At 42.2% G+C, this 22,182-nt stretch overlaps 1 protein-coding gene across 5 annotated transcripts; it reads right to left on the bottom strand.

The window, feature by feature from the left end:
- Positions 1–12,972: 12,972 nt before the first annotated feature.
- XRCC3 (X-ray repair cross complementing 3) lies at positions 12,973–22,082 on the bottom strand. 5 transcript variants are annotated; one of them, XM_072115930.1, is made up of 8 exons: positions 21,916–22,082; positions 20,132–20,202; positions 19,634–19,774; positions 16,916–17,128; positions 16,690–16,844; positions 15,641–15,853; positions 15,276–15,322; positions 12,973–13,491 (listed from the first exon to the last, which is right to left on the bottom strand). In XM_072115930.1, exons 2-8 carry the CDS (start codon positions 20,184–20,186, stop codon positions 13,275–13,277), a joined length of 1,041 nt encoding a protein of 346 aa, XP_071972031.1. In that variant the 5' UTR covers positions 20,187–20,202; positions 21,916–22,082; the 3' UTR covers positions 12,973–13,274. The 5 variants fall into 5 exon arrangements, with proteins under 5 accessions (XP_071972031.1, XP_071972030.1, XP_071972032.1 ...); XM_072115929.1 differs by lacking the exon at positions 21,916–22,082 and adding an exon at positions 21,505–21,566; XM_072115931.1 differs by lacking the exon at positions 21,916–22,082 and adding an exon at positions 20,889–20,970.
- Positions 22,083–22,182: the final 100 nt, after the last annotated feature.

Below are 22,182 nucleotides of genomic sequence, written 5' to 3'. Positions count from 1 at the left end.
AAAGGCATCTACCACCAGGATGAAGGACTGTATGCAATTGATCACGAGGGGCTCCAGTCGTTACTGGAGTCTGGAGCCCCTCAAGCTCATTTGCATACAGTCTTTCATCCTGGTGGTAGATGTCCTTTAAGCTGGTTCTGTGACCCCCTGGAACTTTTGGCCGTGTACAGGCCCAAAAACTATAAGTACTGGAGCATAGTGGGACCCAGAGCAGGGTTAGTATGTTTTTCCCCACCTCAGCCTCCAACAATTTGTCCACATTTCTGTAACAGCAGGTTTTTTTTTTTTTTTTTTAATTTAATCGTTCTATATATGAGCTTTTCTTGGCCTTCTGGGGCAGTTCGGTTTCCAGCACAACCCAAATACAGTGGGGGGGGAAAAAGTATTTGGTCAGTCACCAATTGTGCAAGTTGAGAGATAAAAGGAGAACACAAATCCAGAAAATCACATTTATGGTGGAAAATAAGTAGTTGATCAATAACAAAAATTCATCTCAATACTTTGTTATATATACTTTGTTTGTAATGACAGAGGTCAAATGTTTCCTTCACAAGGTTGGCCCTTTCCTCCATGTGGATCCACTTTAGAGCAGTAATGTTTTGGGGCTGTCGCTGGGCAACACAGACTTTCAACTCCCTCCAAAGGTTTTCTATGGGTTTGAGACGTGGAGACTGTCTACATCACTCCAGGACCTCAAATGCTTCTTACACATCCACTCCTTCTGTTGCCCTGGTGGTTGTCCTGGTCCCTTTGCTGAGAAACAACCCCAAAGCATGATGTTCCTACCCCTCGTGCTTTACAGTAGGTGTGGTGTTCTTTGGACGCAATTCGGCATTCACTCTTCTCCCAACACCACGAGTTGTGTTTCTACCACACTTCTAATTTGGTTTCATCTGAGCATATGACATTTTCCAAGTACTCTTCTGGAACATTCAATATACAGCACAGACTGGTCTCCAGCTCTTGTGTAACTACCTGCAGCTGCCAGGGCATGCTGGGAATTGTAGTTCTGAAGGGGTTGGGGAGTCACTGCTGTTGGAGATCAGCAGAATAAGGTATGTGTAACAATGCTGAGGCTGCTGACGGCATGATGGAGCATGATTCTTACGGAGTATGTGCCAGGGAGAGGACATCAAACTATCATTATCAACTTGTACTGCTGGAACCATTTACTCTCCAGTTCTCATAAGAAAAATGGTTCCAGCTCCTATGATACAATGCCCAATGAGCACAGAGAATATTCCTGCTACAAGTTATAGTTTCACCACGCTGCAGGTCAGGGAAGACACTAATCTGCTTCAGGAGACTGCCTTTACAGACATACAGGGGGACATTTACATAAAGTGTCGGCACTGGGTTGTTTACCGACTTGCTCTTGGAAAGGAGATACATATTTAATATTGTGGAGCTGTGCAGATACATTTGTGGCGCCAAGACCATTTTCTGTCCCTGGGACCAAAATCTGCTCCGAGCTCCAGAAATGTGTCCAGCATTCGGAGAACAGGCTGAGCACTGCCCTGGAGTGGAGCAATGGTCGCTTCGGCAATGCATCAGTGGCTGACCTCCAAAGACAACTCGTCCAATCTGAAGGACACAAGAAGGACAGGCAGCAGTCATCCTAATGTGGGGCCCAAATGTATTTTGTTCCACTTTCCACCAGTTTACAGCGCCCAAAAATGGCTACAACACATATTAATCACATAGGAGTTTCCACTCTACCAAAGTCGCACCCCTTTATGGAGAAATTAGCTGGTGCCGCCAGAAAGCAGAACATTAAGTGAAAGTACCATAAAACTGGCGGAAACGCCATAGTAAATGTCCCTCACAGAGTCTTTAGCCTTGTGCACTCTTCAGAGGATTACCTTCTATGTCCTCTGGCACCTCCACCCACCTCTCTCATTTCTGCTGAGGACTTTGCCTCAAACTTTAAAATCAAAATACATGGTATCGGAAAGTTTCAATCTTCAATCCCTGCAACCCATCCAGAATATCCAATTCCCCTCCCTTACTAATGAGAGAGATCCCCCATGCTGTTCAGCTCACACCTCACTACTTGTGCGCTTGACCCAATTCTGTTGCATCTTATTCCCAAGCTCACCACTGTGCTCATCCCGGCTCAACCTATCTCTTTAACCTTTCATTATGCACTGGTATTGTTTCATCTTACCTTAAACATGCAATTGCCACACCCATCCAAAAGAACCCTGAAATATCACCCTTCTTTCCTTCATTTGCTTCCATACACCTGGAAAAAAGTGTCCATTTGGAACTATCCTCCTGTTTTCTCCAACTCTCTCTTTAACAAACTACAATTTGGTTTCCGACCCAATCACTCCACGGAGACTGCCCTGTCCAAAGTCTCTAATGACCTATTGTCTGCTCTGTTCTCCTCCTCCTTGGTCTGTTCTCTGCCTTTGACACTGTTGACCATTCTCTCCTGCTGCAGACAATGGGGCACATTTACTAAGGGCTTTGCGCCAGTTTTCTGTTGGACTTTGCCTGTTCTTTCTAGTGGAAACTGCTTAAGAAGTGTCTGCACCACAAATGTTTTGCATGTGAACCTTTTGTAATACAGCTGCACAAGGCACCATGCAACACAAATTAGGGGGCGTTCCGGTGCTCAGTCGGACCGTGCACCAGATTTAACATGCAAAGTCTGTCGCGCACCCTATGTTAAAGGTGCACCACAAAAAAGTTGGTGAACCCTGTCGGCCCAGTGCAGGGAAGCGCCAGATTCATGATTTCTGCACATTCTTACTGAATCTGGCGCCGCCTGCATTATACACGGGCAGAGCACCAGTGGCGTAACTACCACCGTAGCAGCCATAGCAGCTGCTACGGGGCCCGGTGGCTCCATGGGTCCGGTCAGGCTGAGGCACCCAAGGTCCCACACAAATCAAAAGAGTGAAAGATGTGATGTGCTGCATAGTATGTGATACAGCACAACCTCCATTCTTTTAATATTATTTCAGAAGTCAGAGCCTGCCCGGGTCCCTTACAAACTTTCTTAGCAGTGGGACTGAGCTCCGCTGAGTGCAGGGATGCAAGGGAGGGGGCGGGGCAGAGGACGGCAGCTCAGCAGGACCAGCAAGCTTCCTCTGCCTGCCTCATGGGTGAGTCTACCTGCTAGTCTGCTGTATTCTTATTTATGTGGCATTTTTCCTCATGGGTGAGAAGATGCACAATTAAGAAGAGCTGCAATAAGAAGAATGCTGGACAGAGCTTACAAGGAAAGTCAGTGTATGTACATATGCAGGGTGTAGAAATGTGTGTGTGTATATAGCAGTGTGTGCATGTGTGTGTGTATATAGCAGTGTGTGCATGTGTGTGTGTGTGTATATAGCAGTGTGTGCATGTGTGTGTGTGTGTATATAGCAGTGTGTGTATATAGCAGTGTGTGCATGTGTGTGTATATATAGCAGTGTGTGTATATAGCAGTGTGTGCATATAGCAGTGTGTGCATGTGTGTGTGTGTATATAGCAGTGTGTGTATATATAGCAGTGTGTGCATGTGTGTATATATAGCAGTGTGTGTATATATAGCAGTGTGTGTGTATATAGCAGTGTGTGTGTATATAGCAGTGTGTGTGTATATATAGCAGTGTGTGCATGTGTGTGTGTGTATATAGCAGTGTGTGCATGTGTGTGTATATATAGCAGTGTGTGTATATAGCAGTGTGTGCATATAGCAGTGTGTGCATGTGTGTGTATATATAGCAGTGTGTGTATATAGCAGTGTGTGCATGTGTGTATATATAACAGTGTGTGTGTATATAGCAGTGTGTGCATGTGTGTGTGTGTGTATATAGCAGTGTGTGTATATATAGCAGTGTGTGCATGTGTGTATATATAGCAGTGTGTGTATATATAGCAGTGTGTGTGTATATAGCAGTGTGTGTATATAGCAGTGTGTGTATATATAGCAGTGTGTGCATGTGTGTATATAGCAGTGTGTGTGTATATAGCAGTGTGTGCATGTGTGTGTGTGTATATAGCAGTGTGTGTGTATATAGCAGTGTGTGTGTATATAGCAGTGTGTGCATGTGTGTGTGTGTATATAGCAGTGTGTGCGTGTGTGTGTGTATAGCAGTGTGTGTGTATATAGCAGTGTGTGCATGTGTGTATATATAGCAGTGTGTGTGTGTATATATATATATATAGCAGTGTGTGTGTGTATATAGCAGTGTGTGCATGTGTGTGTGTATATAGCAGTGTGTGTATATATAGCAGTGTGTGCATGTGTGTATATAGCAGTGTGTGTGTGTGTATATATAGCAGTGTGTGCATGTGTGTATATAGCAGTGTGTGTGTGTGTATATATATAGCAGTGTGTGTGTATATAGCAGTGTGTGCATGTGTGTGTGTGTATATAGCAGTGTGTGTGTATATAGCAGTGTGTGCATGTGTGTGTGTGTATAGCAGTGTGTGTGTATATAGCAGTGTGTGCGTGTGTGTGTGTATAGCAGTGTGTGTGTATATAGCAGTGTGTGCATGTGTGTATATATAGCAGTGTGTGTGTGTATATATATATAGCAGTGTGTGTGTGTATATAGCAGTGTGTGCATGTGTGTGTGTATATAGCAGTGTGTGTATATATAGCAGTGTGTGCATGTGTGTATATAGCAGTGTGTGTGTGTGTGTGTATAGCAGTGTGTGTGTGTATATAGCAGTGTGTGCATGTGTGTGTGTATATATAGCAGTGTGTGCATGTGTGTATATAGCAGTGTGTGTGTGTGTGTATACAGCAGTGTGTGTGTATATAGCAGTGTGTGTGTGTATATAGCAGTGTGTGTGTATATAGCAGTGTGTGCATGTGTGTGTGTGTGTGTGTACATAGCAGTGTGTGCATGTGTGTGTATATAGCAGTGTGTGTGTGTATATAGCAGTGTGTGCATGTGTGTGTGTATATAGCAGTGTGTGCATGTGTGTGTGTATATAGCAGTGTGTGTGTATATAGCAGTGTGTGCATGTGTGTGTTTATATAGCAGTGTGTGTGTATATAGCAGTGTGTGCATGTGTGTGTATATAGCAGTGTGTGCATGTGTGTGTGTATATAGCAGTGTGTATATATAGCATTGTGTGCATGTGTGCATATATATAGCAGTGTGTGTGTATATAGCAGTGTGTGCATGTGTGTGTATATAGCAGTGTGTGCATGTGTGTGTATATAGCAGTGTGTGCATGTGTGTGTATATAGCAGTGTGTGCATGTGTGTGTGTGTATATAGCAGTGTGTGCATGTGTGTGTGTGTGTGTGTATATAGCAGTGTGTGCGTGTGTGTGTGTATATAGCAGTGTGTGCGTGTGTGTGTGTGTGTATATAGCAGTGTGTGCATGTGTGTGTGTGTGTATATAGCAGTGTGTGCATGTGTGTGTGTGTGTGTGTATATAGCAGTGTGTGTGTGTGTGTGTATATAGCAGTGTGTGTATACAGCAGTGTGTGTGTATATAGCAGTGTGTGTGTATATAGCAGTGTGTGTATATATAGCAGTGTGTGCATGTGTGTGTATATATAGCAGTGTGTGCATGTGTGTGTATATATAGCAGTGTGTGCATGTGTGTGTGTATATATAGCAGTGTGTGCATATGTGTGTATATATAGCAGTGTGTGCATATGTGTGTATATAAAGCAGTGTGTGCATATGTGTGTATATAAAGCAGTGTGTGCATGTGTGTGTATATAGCAGTGTGTGCATATGTGTGTATATATAGCAGTGTGTGCATGTGTGTATATATATATAGCAGTGTGTGTGTATATAGCAGTGTGTGTATATAGCAGTGTGTGTATATAGCAGTGTGTGTATACAGCAGTGTGTGTGTATATAGCAGTGTGTGTGTATATAGCAGTGTGTGCATGTGTGTGTATATAGCAGTGTGTGCATGTGTGTGTATATATAGCAGTGTGTGCATATGTGTGTATATATAGCAGTGTGTGCATGTGTGTGTATATAGCAGTGTGTGCATATGTGTGTATATATAGCAGTGTGTGTATATATAGCAGTGTGTGCATGTGTGTATATATATAGCAGTGTGTGTGTATATAGCAGTGTGTGTGTATATATATATATATATATATAGAGCAGTGTGTGTGTATATGTGTGTGTATATAGCAGTGTGTGCATATGTGTGTGTATATAGCAGTGTGTGCATATGTGTGTGTATATAGCAGTGTGTGCATATGTGTGTATATATAGCAGTGTGTGCATATGTGTGTATATATAGCAGTGTGTGCATATGTGTGTATATATAGCAGTGTGTGCATATGTGTGTATATATAGCAGTGTGTGCATGTGTGTGTATATAGCAGTGTGTGCATGTGTGTGTATATAGCAGTGTGTGCATGTGTGTGTATATATAGCAGTGTGTGCATGTGTGTATATATATATAGCAGTGTGTGTGTATATAGCAGTTAGTGCATGTGTGTGTGTGTGTATATAGCAGTGTGTGCATGTGTGTGTATATAGCAGTGTGTGTATATATAGCATTGTGTGCATGTGTGTATATATATAGCAGTGTGTGTGTATATAGCAGTGTGTGTGTATATAGCAGTGTGTGCGTGTGTGTATATAGCAGTGCGTGTGTGTATATAGCAGTGTGTGTGTATATAGCAGTGTGTGCATGTGTGTGTATATAGCAGTGTGTGCATGTGTGTGTATATAGCAGTGTGTGCATGTGTGTGTGTATATAGCAGTGTGTGCATGTGTGTGTGTGTATATAGCAGTGTGTGCATGTGTGTGTGTGTATATAGCAGTGTGTGCATGTGTGTGTGTGTATATAGCAGTGTGTGCATGTGTGTGTGTGTATATAGCAGTGTGTGCATGTGTGTGTGTGTGTATAGCAGTGTGTGCATGTGTGTGTGTGTGTGTATATAGCAGTGTGTGCATGTGTGTGTGTGTGTGTGTATATAGCAGTGTGTGCATGTGTGTGTGTGTGTGTGTGTGTGTGTGTATATAGCAGTGTGTGCGTGTGTGTGTGTGTGTATATAGCAGTGTGTGCATGTGTGTGTGTGTATATAGCAGTGTGTGTGTGTGTATATAGCAGTGTGTGCATGTGTGTGTGTGTGTATATAGCAGTGTGTGCATGTGAGTGTGTGTATATAGCAGTGTGTGTGTATATAGCAGTGTGTGTATATAGCAGTGTGTGTGTATATAGCAGTGTGTGTGTATATAGCAGTGTGTGCATGTGTGTGTATATATAGCAGTGTGTGCATGTGTGTGTATATATAGCAGTGTGTGCATGTGTGTATATATATATAGCAGTGTGTGTGTGTATATAGCAGTTAGTGCGTGTGTGTGTGTATATAGCAGTGTGTATATAGCAATGTGTGTGTGTGTATATATAGCAGTGTGTATATAGCAATGTGCGTATATATAGCAGTGTGTGTGTGTGTGTATATAGCATGCGTGTGTATACTGTATGGAAGTGTGTACATGTGTGTATGATTGTTTATATGTGTATATAAATAAGAGTATGTATAAAAGTGCATACATATGTGAGTGTATGAATATATGTGTATGAAATGTTTATATAAATTAAAGCGAAACAACACAGAGAAGATGAAGGGGGCCCCATTCAGAATTTTGCTATGGGGCCCAGCCTTTGCTAGTTACGCCACTGCAGAGCACTTTTAGTGCAGTTTCCTACATTCTTAGTAAATGTGCCTCAATATGTTCTCTTGGCATCACTGACCTGCCCCTGGATCTCTTCATACCTCTCCAACCGGATGTTCAGTGTCTATCACTCTAAGACCACTCTTCACCTCACCCCCTCTCTGTTGGAGTCCCTCATGGCTCTGCCCTGGGACCCCTACTCTTCTCCATCTACACCTCTGGCCTAGGACAGCTAATTCAGTCCCATGGCTTTCACTACCACTCCTATGCAAATGACACACAGATCTATATTTTTGGTTTAGATATCTCCTCTCTTCTAGCCACAATTCCAGAGTGTCTATCAGCTATATCCTCCTTTTTCTCTTCCTGTTTTCTTAAACTTAACATGGACAAAACAGAACTCATAATCTTTCCTTCACCTAACACATCCCCCCCCCACCAGACCTAACCATCACAATGTATGGCTTCACACAGTCTCTGAAGTCTGCTGCCTTTTGCTGCCATCTTTGACTCTGCCTCTGTAATGTGTCTGTGTAGTGCCCCGGATATTAGGTAACTTACCACTATACTGTACATCTATTAAAAGTTCTGCTCCCCTTTCTTGATGTGTATAGCCCAGGAAGCTTCACTTTACATATTGTATATTGGTAAATTACCTAATATCCTGCCCCCCCCCCCCCCCACACACACACACTTATACACACACCTTACAAAAAACATGAGATAAAGTGGGCAACACCTTAAGGCCTCACATCTAGGCCCTTACTACAACCTGCTGCCTCCACTTCATGAACATCTCTCGCATCCAACCCTTCCTCAATCCAGAGTCCACAAAATTTCTAGTCCATGGCCTCATCATCTGCCGTTTGGACTACTGCAATATTCTTATCTGTTGTCTCTCAGCTAACTCATTAGACCCTCCAATCCATCCTTAACTCTGCCGCCCGGCTAATTTGTCTGTCATTTGTCTCCTCCCTTCTCCTCTCTACCAGTCCTGCACCTTCCAAACCTTCAAACGTAGCCTGAACACCCATCTACTTAGGATTGTCTACAATGCAACTGTATAGCTGTGCTCCCTCACCTGGTGCATCCTCCTACCCTTCCATATAGATAGTGAGAACTCATGGGCAGGGTTCTCCTTTCACTTGTTTCCTGATCACTGTAGTTTTTGTATTTGTACTTGTTCTTGATTTAATGTAATGAATGTAAACCCCTTAATGAAATTAATGGTGCTCTATAAGTAAATAATAATAATTCTGGGTAAAGAATATTCAATTATGTTTTCTAGATTGGGAAAAGGAAAACTATGCGGGAAAGAGGGGATTTATCACTCACTGGTGTACCATGATGTATCTATAGTCCCCTGATAGCTTTCCTGGGTATTTTTACTCAAGAAAGTCATAAGTACAGGCAGTCCCCGGGTTACATACAAGATAGGGACTGTAGGTTTGTTCTTAAGTTGAATTTGTATGCAAGTCGAAACTGTATATTTTATCATTGTAGTTCCCGACAATTTTTTTTTTTGCCCCAGTGACAATTGGAGTTTCAAATTTTTTTGCTGTAATAGGACCAAGAATTATCAATAAAGCTTCATTGCAGACAATTTTAAGCTGATTATTGCAGTCTGGGACTATTTTAAAGCATCCAGAGAACTTCACCAGAGGTCACAGTGGGCAGAGGGGTCTGTCTGTAACTATGGGTTGTCTGTAAGTCGGGTGTCCTTAAGTAGGGGACCGCCTGTATTCAGCCCCTTTGCTCAGTATTGAGTAGAAGCAGCTTTGGAGCTAGTACAGCCATGAGTCTTCTTGGGAGTTTTTCACACCTGGATTTGGGGATCCTCTGCCTCTTCCTTGCAGATCCCCTCCAGTTCCCTCAGGTTGGATGGTGAATGTTGGTGGAAGCCATTTTCAAGTCTCTCCAGTGATGCTCAATTGGGTTTAGGTCCGGGCTCTGGCTATAATGCCATATGTCTCATAAGAACCCAATGCTCCATTGTTACTGGAAACCAGAAAAGTTATGTATGTTTGTATTGACACTGTAGTGTTTAAAATAATAAAAACAATATTAAAAAATTGTTATAGAGTTGTTTTGAAGCCACTGCTTTGTTATTTTAGCTGTCATTGTCCTGTTGAAGCTTCAGCTCAGTCTGAAGTCCAGAGCATCTGGGAGAGGTTTTCATCCAGGATATCTCTGTACTTTGCCGCATTCAACTCACCTTCAGTTGCCACCAGTCGTCTTGCCCCCACCATGTGTCACTGCTGGGATTTTATTTGGCAGGTCATGAGCACCGCCTGATTTTTCTCCACACATACTGCTTAGAAATTAGCACCATAAAATTCATTCTTTGTCTCATCAGACCAAAGAATCTTATTTCGCATAGTCTGGGAGTCCTTCATATGTTTTTAGGATACTGTGGGGCACATTTACTAAAGGTCCGCAAACAGCATTTCCATCGGGTTTCCCGACTTTTATCCAATTTGCGCCGCATTTAACAGGGGGTTTTTGGTACACGCGATCGGATTTTGGCGCAATCACTCTGACTTTCATGCAACACAAATCAGGGGGCGTGGCCGCCGGACAACCTGACTGATTCGGACTAAGCGGGGGATTTAAAATTCAAATTGTGTCTCAAGACAATGCACTCACATACACTGGGAAGAAGAAGGTGAACTCTGGCGGACCTCAGCAGGGAAGGGACACATGCAGGATATCGGGCACACGATCTTAGTGAATCGCACAATGCACCACAGGGATTGCGACAGGACCAGGTAAGTAAAAGTGCCCCACTATGCGGCTTTCATATGTCTTGCACTGAGGATAGGCTTCCGTCTGCACACTCTGCTATAAAGCCCTGGCTGGCGGAGGCTGCAGTGATATCTCCATCTCCCTTTTGCATCTCTGGAACTCAGCCACAGCTCTGCCACTAAGGCCCGTTCCACACTTGCGAGTGTGATGCGATGAACTCGCATCACACTCGCAACGCATGCTGCCGGGAACGCACGGCCCGAACGCTGCACCGCGGGAGTGAACTCAGCATGTCAGTTCACTCCCGCGGTGCAGCGTTCGGGCCGTGCGTTCCCGGCAGCATGCGTTGCGAGTGTGATGCGAGTTCATTGCATCACACTCGCAAGTGTGGAACGGGCCTTAGGCTCTTCTCCAACGATTGCTTAGTTTGGCTCGACGGTCACATTGAGGAAGAGTTGTGGTCATCACAACTGTCTTCCATTTAAGGATTATGGAGGCCACTGTGCAGCTAGGAACCTTGAGTGGTGCAGAAATTCTTTTGTAACTTTGGCCAGATCTGTGCCTTCTGTTTTTGAGCTTCTTGGGCAGTTCTTTAGACCTGATGATTCTCGTGTGTTCTAACATGCACTTTGAGCCATGAGCCAAGGTGTGCCTTTCCTAATCAAGTCCAGTTTAATTAAAGAGATTTGCTCATGAAAGAAAATTCTTTAATTTCAATCCCGTACTGATGTTTACACAAAGATAATTTCTAACCCCTTACTTTACAATGTTACTCAGTTTTATTGCTGTTTTAGCTCCTATTACTCCCTAGGCTGGTCAGTGTAAAATTCCAGGATATGGGCGGGGACCATAAATTTCAGGATTCCTCTAGTTCTGTGTGCTGACAATGTGGTTAGATTATCAGGGTCCAGGTTTATATACACTTTCATTTAGCTTTTGAACATTCTACTAGCATCTGTCACTTGGAAAGAGAGATGAGACAGATGAGAACCATGAGATGCCTTTTACACATGATATTCTCCCCTCTGCTATCACAGCCATTACATACTGTCAGTCCTCTTATTTACCTCCCTCCCTCTTCCCTGGATAAAGATCTTATATGCCGGTAGCTTTACTCTCTTCACGCTGGCAGAAAGTCAGTTTGTGTGTGCGTGTGTGTGTACTCGTCCTGGAATGCAAAGTGGGTGCTAGAGGAAGAGAGAAGCTTGGTGCAGCGTCGGACAGAAGAATATGGGGGGAGGATGTCTTAGTATACTGTATAAGGCTAATAATGTATAAAAGAAGAAAATGTAAATGAAACTGTGTTTTTATTCATCCTTTGAGTGTGTATTATCTGCATTTTCTATGGTATATAAAAAAAAAAGGAAAAATCAATAAAATTTGGAATAAAAAAAATAATATGTCTGCCCACCCTAAAGTCAGAAGATCCAGGGGCAGCCAAAATTGTGTAAGGCTGGACTGATATAGACAAGCTGGACTTATATCTGTAAAATGCTGTATTTTGTTAATAACAGTGAATTAGAGAATGTTTTATTTTATCCTGAGTACATTTAATAATTTTGTCTTCATGGTAATACCCCTTTTAACACAGCTGGTTTCTAATGAAGGAGTAGAACCATCTCACGGAGGATCAGAAGGTATATGGATAGTATGTGAGATAAATACGAGTGTCCACTGCAAAGGATGTGATAAAATGTACTGTTTTGACTCAATTTAGAAAACGGAATCAAAAGTGCACAGGGGTGGGTCCTGGCACGATCGCATATGCATTTCTATCAATGTAGAGATCGGTAACCAGTACCTGGTGTCTTTTAACATTTAAATGCAAGACATTGGGTGCTGGTTACGGATCACTTCGATTCAGTGGTATGTGCAACCGCACCCAAAAAGTCTAAATACTTATGACCATGTCATATTTGTTTTTTTTGTTTTATGATCAACAAAAATTTCTACATTTGTTTTTTTTCTGTCAAGATGGGGTGCGGAGTGTACATTAATGAGCAAAAAAAAAGAACTTTTTTGATCTTTCCAATTGGCTGAAACAAAGAGTGAAAAATGTGTCTGAATACTTTCTGTACCCACTGTAAATTGGGCAGCTGGGCAGTTCTACATCACAACCTGCGCCAGTTTCTGGTGTAAACTATAACTAGGGCGCAGGAATGCACCAAAAACTCCTGGAGTTGTGATTATTTGAAAGACTGTACACCTTGCATACGAGCTTTACTCTACATCTATGTCTGACTTTCAAGAAGCCTGGATGCATTTCCCAGGCTTACAAAGGCCATGTGAACCAAACTTAGGTTAGCTGCACACAAATGTGTTCAACCTGTGGAAACGGGCCCTTATTTTGCTGACCTTGTACAGAAGGGGAGTCCTTGCATCATAGAGAGGTATGATGCAAGACTCCCTGTCTTCTGGTTGAATTGCAGCGTAGTTACTGCAACTGTTACTACAGTACCAGCACTAAAGACAGAAAATCTACTAACGCTCTTGGCTATGGTCAGGTTAGGAACTACAGCCAACACAAAGGTGCATCTTTTATGCTGAACACACAAGAAATTTTTTTTTATGGTTCCAGTAACCCGATTTATAATTAGAAAAAAAAAAAAGACAAATACTGTTATGTAGATATTTATTACAAAAATAAAGTGCGTATACAGAGAAAGCTGCAGCAATTTGAGTTCATGACCCCATATAAATCCTTGGATGTTACATCCTCCTCCATCACTGTCCTTCATTATAAAACAATATCAGCGCCATAAAATACAGGATTTATGGACAGATGCTGCAGCTCTTGCGACTGAGGACATTCATAGCCGGTGTATATTTTATTGATTGCAATAGACGTAAAAGCCATTTCATGAGGACTTGGGTGACACAGTTTCTGTGCCAGCATTAACCAGGTCAATGTATTAACAGTTCATGTGGCCTCAATTCCCTTAACTCCTTCCAGGTCTACTGTGTACTGACAAGTGAAGGGAGGAAGATGAGGCGCAAAAATGACTTCCATTGTCCGTAAGATACCTCCTGTATGTGGTGGGGGAGCTGTCATCTGTGTCCGAGAGACCATAAGCCTCATCAAGAGCTGGTTGGACCAGGAGATGCCCAGAGCTGGCTGGACCTTTCTATCTTGTAGCCTGTGTTGTGCAAAAAGGAAATTAAGTCAGTCTCAGTTTTAATACCAATAGTATATGTGTTGTGGGAGGGGGTATCATCCCATTATTCCCAAGAGCCGGGCTACTATACCAGACATGGCTTATTGACCAGAGCAGTGATAGACTTATTAAGCAGGGCTGTGAAGTCGGTAAAGCCGACACCAACAAAGCCAAAATGGTCAGATTTGTTTTTGCGTGTTCCACAGTCCTGTTTTCATGATCACTCTAGCAGTTGTAAGATGAGTGTAGACATTTCTTCCCACTGCTTTATTCCTCTCATCTGTGGCGAAGGAGCTTCACCGCTCCTGGAACTGTAGTGCACAACCCGCGGAGGGCTATTTCTAGCCTGCGAGTTGCGTCCTGCACCCTGCTGACAGTCCATAAGTTCTGGAAATGTTCATTGGTGATGGTCCTCACTGCTCCCAGGTGCCCTCCTGCGTCCTGCATCAGGACCCAGAGCAGAGATGCAAGCACTTGTCAGCTGTAATGCACTGCTCCTGGCACATCTCTGCTCCGGGTCCTGATGCCACTGTGGTTTACGGATCAGAATAATTATTTTTGGACTGCTCTAAAGGGGTCTCTAGTATTAGTAGTTTTATTTTTATTATTATTGTCTATTATGGGAGTTTCCACTATTATTGTCTGTCCTGAATTATTTGGATGCTGCGATGCTGTACTGTGGCATTTATAATTGCTGGGGTGGCATTTTGTGCTGTACTGTGGATGTTGATGCATCTAGGGTGCTGGTTACTTAAGACTGAGTAGTATGACAATGTGTGTAGTTCACCCCTGGCTTACATTCTTAGATCAAGAACAGAAGATACATTTAAAGGACATTTTATAATTTATTATATACAGGCAATTATATACAGGTTTGTTCTTAAGTTGAATTTGTATGTAAGTCAAAACTGTATACTTTATAATTGTAGATCCAGACAAAAATTTTTTTTGCCCCAGTGACAATTGGAGTTTCAAAATTTTTTACTGTAATTGGACCAAGGATTATCAATAAAGCTGCATTACAGACACATTACAGCTGATCATTGCAGTCTGGGACTATTGTAAAGCATCCAGAGAGCTTCACCAGAGGTCACAGTAGGCAGAGGGGTCCGTCTTTAACTAGTGGTCGTCTGTAAGTCAGGTGTCTTTAAGTAGAGGACCGCCTGTATTAGTGGAGTCGGTCCACTTCATAATGACACCTACAGAGTCCCACACACATTTTCTTGCAAACATATTGCAGCTTAATATAGAAGCATTAAAGCGAATGCAGTCAGTGTTCTACACAGAAAATCTCGAGCGATGCAGAAAATAAATTAGTGATGATGTGGTTTTTTTTTGTTTTTGCTTTTTTTTTACATAAGATCTAGTACCTTTGAAGAGAAAAATGTTATTGATGCTGATTTCATGCAGATTTTTTTATGGAAATGAAAAGAATGCATTAAAAACAGCAATACACTCAAAATAAAATTGCATAAACTATGCACATAAAAAATTTATATTTTGTACAGATTCACATACAATTATTCCAAATGACAATCTGCAATGTGTAGTTAGTCTTAGTCTTTGGAAGGTTTAATATTTTTGGTTTACAAATACATTCTCCCCTTTGCAAACGTAAGGATGGAAATGGGTCAAAATACATGATGTATACACATTATGTAAAACGGGTGAATTGAGGGAGTTTACCTATAAAATTTTTTTTTTTTTTTACCAATGCTTGAGCTGGATGAAACATTTAGTGTGAACACATAAATAAGAACTCTTACCCCAAATGGCTCAGGACGGAGTCTGTCTCTTTCATGGTGTCTGTGACCTAGTGAATAAGAGAACAGTGTTCAATTAAATGGTACCATGTATAGAAGAACTATCTATCAGGAATATGGATAGTGCAGTCCAACCCATTAAAGGGGTTTTCCAGGAGTTCTAGAAATAGCTAGGACAGGAATAAGGTATAAGGTAAAGTGTATTCTCCCTGCCCTAGCCCCATCATAGCTTGTGTCACCTGCAACCTGTAGTCTCAGTGACGTCACTTATTTACCGGACCGAAGCCCGCTCTCATCTAAGCCTCTGCTTAAAAAAAAAGAACTGGGCCTTACTGATAAATAGAGCACCCATCATTACAAGACAATACCTGATTGATGCAGAATACAGGAGCTGTAAAGCAGGTGCTGAGATGGTGGAGTTTGGCCCCGAGTGACTGCAGATGTTTCGCTTTTAGGGCGGCATCCTTGGCAGTAAATTCACAACGAAACAAAGCAGCGATTGAGTCGATAACTATCAGGCGAATCTGACCGCGGCGAAGCAGGATGGGGAGCTTCTTACTGATGCAGTCTGTCAGCATGTCCTACAACAAAAGAATGAAATGGCAAAATACCTCCTAACCTTCCCCACCACCTTCAAAACAACCCTCCACCCCATCACAGCCGCCAAACTACTACCACCTATGTGCCAAGTACTGTACTGGTCTCTGGGGAAAACAGGTAAAAAGGCCCACTGTATTTATTCCAAACCCCAATTTAGTGAACGAAAGGGTTTTCTGTGTAATACATGTGCCACGCAGCACGGTTTAGCCATTACAGATCATGGCAATAGATCCTTCTTCTTCTTACCACCATTGAACATGTGAGGTAGCCTTTGGGTATAAACAAGAATGTTTCCTTCACTTACATCTACCACCAGGATGAAAGACTATATGCAAATGAGCCTGAGGGGCTCCAGGTTACATTAACACCTATGGAGCCTGGAGCCCCTTAGGCTCATTTGCATAACGTTCTTTTTCTGGTGGTAGATGCCCTTAAAAGGAAATCTGCCGTCTGATTCATAATGTATAAAGCAGCATCTGGCCTTACAATAGATTTTATGGTCTTCTTTTCCTAAAAAAAAAAGTTTTTAAAGATATACTCATGATCTGCAAGTGCTCTGGGGAACATGTTATTGCCTGTGCAGCAGGAGCCTGGAGGAGCTCTGGTGCAAACCCGTAGCACTTGCAGCTCATTAGCATATTTGTAAAACATCTTTTTTAAGGAATAACAATAATACTTTATTTAGCCCCAAGAGGAAATTTGATTGCCACTTACAGCTCTAAAAGGAGACCTTAAAAAATAATAATATCACATAGTATACCATTTCCATCCACAACTTCTAAATAAGTGCTTTAAGTGCACAAATCGTAGCACTCACTATGTCGGCTGCGTGCTCGATAAAAATACTGTCTCCAAATCGGATGTTGCGAATTATATCAACCGGGACGTCTGATCTGAGTTTGTGCTGGGATTTAATCAACTGCTGCAAACGCTTGCTAGGAAAGGCATCCTCTGTGCAGATATATACAGCCCCTGTTTAAAACATACATGTTATACAGTGTGACTTTTATACTGTACAGATGAAAGATCTGTTGTAAATGTACCTGCTCCAAGACCTCCATATTCTACAGAATACTGAACAGACAGACACAGCTGTAAAGCAATCTGAGATTTCCCTGCGGAGCTTTCCCCTGCAAGTTCTGTGAGTCCAACTATGGGGATCCCTCCGCGCAGGAAATTATTCAGGATACTGCAACCGAGGCTCAGTTTCTGGTGCTGGGACGGGAATCCAGCCTTGTCCCTGTACAACTGTAGTGCTGTGAATAATGATAATAAGAGATTAGTTTAGTAACTTCTGAAAACAAGGAATATGTAAGATAAATGCAAGCTTAAAGGGGTTTTCCCACAAACTAAATACAGGATAGGGCCCAACTTGCTGATCAGGGGGGTCTCAGTGCCAAGACCCCAACCGATTGCGAAAACAAGGGGTCCGCCGAACCCCTCGCTGCACCGTCAAACCCCTCGCTGCTCCGTCAGACTAATGGAGCAGACGGCCGGACATGACCGTTCTGCTCCATTAATCTCTATGGAGCTGATGGAAATTACAGAGTGCCGCGCTCACCAATCTCCGTCAGCTCCATAGAGATTAATGGAACAGAATGCTCATGTTTGGCTGTCTGCTCCATTAGTCTGACTCAGCACTGAGGCCCCCACTGATCAGCAAGTTAGGCTTTATCCCATGGATAGGGCCTAACTTTAGTTAGTGGGAAAACCCCTTCAATTCTTACTACAATATGCCCTCCTACATTACATTGCACACCCATATATCAGTGCAGAGCACGAGTACTGTAACCTGTCATTCCTATTTATGTGCATGTGTATGCACTGGACAAGCTGTAAGAAGTTGTTCCACTGTGTAAATTCACCTGTATAGGAAATGTTGTGATCTATGTGATGTATGCATCCAGTAATCTTACTGCAGCTAGTGGGGAAACAAGGATTTAGTCAGCCACCAGTTCTCCCACTTAAAACGATGAGAGAGGCTTGTAATTGACATCATAGGTAGAACCTCAACTATGATAGACAAAATGTGAAAACACATACAGAAAATCACATTATCTTATTTTTAAAAAATGTATTTGCAAATTATGGTGGAAAATAAGTATTTTGGTCACCTACAAACAAGCAAGATTTCTGGCTCTCATAGACCTGTAACATCTTGTGTGAAGTTGTTATCAGTATAAAAGACACCTGTCCACAACCTCAAACAGTCACACTCTAAACTCCACTATAGAGCTGTCGTAGGAAACCAGAAACAAAATTGTACACCTGCACAAGGCTGGGTAGACTGAATCTGCAATATGCAAGGAGCTTGGTGTGAAGAAATCAACCGTGGGGGCAATAATTAGAAAATGGAAGACCTACCGGACCACCACACGGGGGGACCTGGTGAATGACCTGCAGAAATCTGTGACCAAGGTAACAAAGGCTACCATAAGGAACACACTACACCGACAGGGACTCAGATCCTTAAACCACTACATATCAGGGACTGTGTGAAGTTTGCTACAGAGCATTTGGATTATCCAGAAGAGTATTGGGAGAATGTCTGATTAAACCAAAGTAGAACGGTTTGGAGGAGAGTGAATGCAACATCATGCTTTGGGGCTGTTTCTGGACAAAGGGACTAGAACTTCTGATCCGTGTACATGAGAGAATGAATAGGGCCATGTATTGTCATATTTTGAGTGAAAACCAAGGCAAACATGGATGGGTCTTTCAGCGTGACTGTGATCCCAAACACACCACCAAGGCAATGAAAGAGTGGCTTCATTAGAAGAATTTCAAGGTCCTGGAGTGATGTAGACAGTCTCCAGATCTCAACCCCATAGAAAACCTTTGGAGGGAGTTGAAAGTCTGTGTTGCCCAGCGACAGCCCCAAAACATCAAAGCTCTAGAGGAGATCTGCATGGCGGAATGGACCAACATAGCACCGTGTGCCAACCTTGTAAAGACTTACAGAAAACCTTTAACCTTTGTCATTGCCAACAAAGGATAACAAAGTAATGAGATGTACTTTTGTTATTTTTTTATAATTTCATTTATTAATGACAAACAGTAGGTCAGGGTACAGGAAAGAATATGCTTACAAGACATCAACATAACATTTATACAATAAAATGAAAAAGTCTTTGAGCGGTACATCATAATGAAATACAATAAAAGCAACTGTCACGTCCTTTTGTTATTGACCAAATACTTATTTTCCACCATCATTTAAAATAAGTTCTAAATTTTTTGGATATAACTGGAGTTTTTGGCGCACGCGATCAGATTTTGGCGCAATAGTGCTGACTTTCATGTGACACAAATTGGGGGGCGTGGCCATCGGACAACCCGACTGATTCGTACTAAGCGTGGGATTTAACATTCATGTGTCGCAAGCTATGCACTTACATGCACAGGGAAGAAGATGGTGAACTCCGGCGGTCCTCAGTGGGGAAGCGACACATGCAGGAAATTGGACGCACAATCTTAGTGAATCGCAGCAGCTCCGAATCCTCGTCGGACAACGCACCTCGGGCATTGCTACCGGACGGGTAAGTAAATGTGCCCCACTGTCTGCCATAGTTGAGGTCCATCTATGATGTGAATTACAGACTCTCCTCTTTTTATGCGGGAGAACTTGTGGAACAATTTGTGGCAGACTAAATACTTTTCTCCCTGTATATAAAATACCTTTGTATAATGTAATTCTGTAATTGCATCCATACAAAGTAATCAATAATCTTAGTTTATAACATTGTAGTAAATGTATCTACCTGTGATCACTTTCTTATCCTTCTGTAAAGTAACAGCAGATGCCTTCTGTAAGCTGTGGACATCAGGAATAGACAGCTGAGTAATCCTCTGCAGATCCACAACGGAGTAACTTAAAATATCTTCCACTGATTTTATATTTGCTGCAGAGGAAAGGTAATATATTTATACGCATCTAATGCTGAAAGAGTCATCAGCCCCCAGTAGGGGCATAATATCCAATGTCTCCCGTGTCATATGATAATGCAGGATATCCATCTACATGTAGTGATGCACTTCTGTGAAATACGTAGATTTGACATTTAGGTTCATAGAAAGATAAACGACAGCCCACAGAGAATTTCAGGATGTATTAGTTATATTGTCTTTTTAGAAAGTTAGCCGATAATTAGGAAGCAAATTAACCTGTGAAGTTTATTTATTGTATTAAATGTATATTATATACTCTTCCATATAACGTCAAGTGACACAGATCCGGGGTTAATACACTTAAGTCTTACCCTTGTTAAGAGCTGCCTTGACTTGAGGATTCAAATCCAACTGCTCCCAGTCCATGTCTTCATGATCCACACTGCCAAGAAACAGAACGTAATCACAGAAATGTTTATATTCCATATAATACAAATTCACTTCTTCTCCCACCCTGGCAAAGGTCTTATGCACAGACCCTTGAGACAAACAATGTGGTGCCATGGTGCTCCATATGGAAATGTATTAGATATGTTCCTTTGTTGTTGTAATACAGAGCACTGTGTTGCATAAACCCTAATTTAGGGATTGAGTGGGATTGTTAAATCTGTATAACTAGTTGGTTGAACTGTACTTCAACGCAAACATCAGAACAAGAATTGGAGTTCTAGCTCATATTAAAATTGGTTGCACCACATTTGTTATCCACCATTCCACAGGATCAGGAATAACAATCTGACCACTGCTGTGCACCCCAGAGCTAGGGAATAACAATCAAACATGGAGCAACCCCTTTCAGAAAAATCCATAAAAATTCCCACACAAAGTTCACACCTGCAATTGGACTTCCACTATGTATCAAAATGAGAATAAAGGAAAACTAACGGATCCAAAATGTCCATTGATGTCAAGGGGTTTTTAATAGTTTCACTTTGCACCACATTTATTATTCTTCAATTTTGTTGTAGAAAATTGGATGGAAACTGAAGAATGATTTTTAATAATGGATAATAAATGTAAAACATTAAAAGTCCATGGACATCGATGGACATTTTAAAGGAAATCTACCCATACTGATCCTGGTGTGGGTCTTCACTAATCTTGACAGTCCGGGATCACCTAAAAAATGAGACTTATAATCAGCAGCCGGGCTGCTAATTATTCACACCTCCTGCTTGACCTTTCCCATGGTGCCCCACACAAAGCTTTTGCTTCTGAAAAGTCCTGTTTGGACTGGCAATTGCAAATTGAACTTGTCACTTGTGGAAGGAGGAAACATTACATGTAGGCCGTATTCTCATGTGGCGATTTTTTTGTCGTAACACAAAGTCTCCTCCTGCGATCACCTGTTAAAAAGATTACGTACGCCTCCGGTTTAGTAATGCAATGTTACTTCAACAGGTGATCGCAGGAGGAGCCTTTGTGCTGCATTTCAATATGCCATGCAATAGCCACATGGGAATGCAACCTAGAATATGCAGGCACCACGTGGGATAATCCTCACCATCTGTTTAGTGAATGTGAACAGACACGCAGAAATAATCAGCTTCTTCTGAATGAATACATAAAATGCAAGTTAATAATAATTCTTTATTTATATAGTGCACACAGATTACGCAGCGCTGCCCAGAGCTTCCCTAAACAGTCCCTGTCCGCAATAGGGCTCACAATCTAATCTACCTACCAGTATGTTTTTGAGTGTGGGAAGAAACTGGAGGACCCTGAGGAAACCCACACAAACACAGAGAACATACAAACTCTTTGCAGATGTTGACCTGGATGGGACTTGAACCCAGGTTCCCAGTAAGTTTCCTCAAATTCCTGCTCCATGTCCACCACACATGGATTGCTGGATGTCCCTCAAGTGTCAGCATTTCCACATTTAAAGTCCACATGTGTCATGTGTGTTACACTAAACTGCCCCCATAATAAGGTGTATACACTTAACTACTAGGGATATCCAATCCGATCCCAGCTTTTATTTTTTTCCAGCGCACACTGGAAATAGAAGGTGTGATGTGATTGGTTGTTCAGCTGAATTCATATTTGTAGTACTTTCTTACACCGGACCGCAAGTAAATATAACTGTACCTACCAGGCACAAGGCGCCGCATGTGTAAATGGCGGGCCTCACCCAGCCAATCACAGTGGAGACAAACAAAGTTACTCTCCAATCACAAAGCGGGCCCTAACCACGTGATCAGCCGCACCCCACAAACTTTACTTTCGCATTGGTTCTGATTTTTTTTTTTGTCAATAGATGTCACGTGACTCGAACTCTCTTTTCCCATTGGTCTTGGTGAGTTGTCAAACCAAGCTCAGATGATTGGCTGTTGCAGTTAACTATGTAGATGCCAACAAG

Source organism: Engystomops pustulosus, chromosome 7, assembly GCF_040894005.1.
Source record: "Engystomops pustulosus chromosome 7, aEngPut4.maternal, whole genome shotgun sequence".
Classification (NCBI taxonomy): Eukaryota; Metazoa; Chordata; class Amphibia; order Anura; family Leptodactylidae; genus Engystomops; species Engystomops pustulosus.
This window is presented reverse-complemented; position numbering and strand designations above follow the sequence as displayed.

What these genes read in the sequence shown, in the direction of transcription:
- XRCC3 (XM_072115930.1), bottom strand. Translation starts at nt 20,186, where the DNA reads ATGGACTGGGAGCAGTTGGATTTGAATCCTCAAGTCAAGGCAGCTCTT. An exon ending in ATATGGAGGTCTTGGAGCAG is followed by an intron (nt 16,845 to 16,915) that starts GTACATTTACAA and finishes TGTTTTAAACAG; the next exon opens with GGGCTGTATATATCTGCACA. An exon ending in TCCGTCCTGAGCCATTTGGG is followed by an intron (nt 13,492 to 15,275) that starts GTAAGAGTTCTT and finishes TGCACAACACAG; the next exon opens with GCTACAAGATAGAAAGGTCC.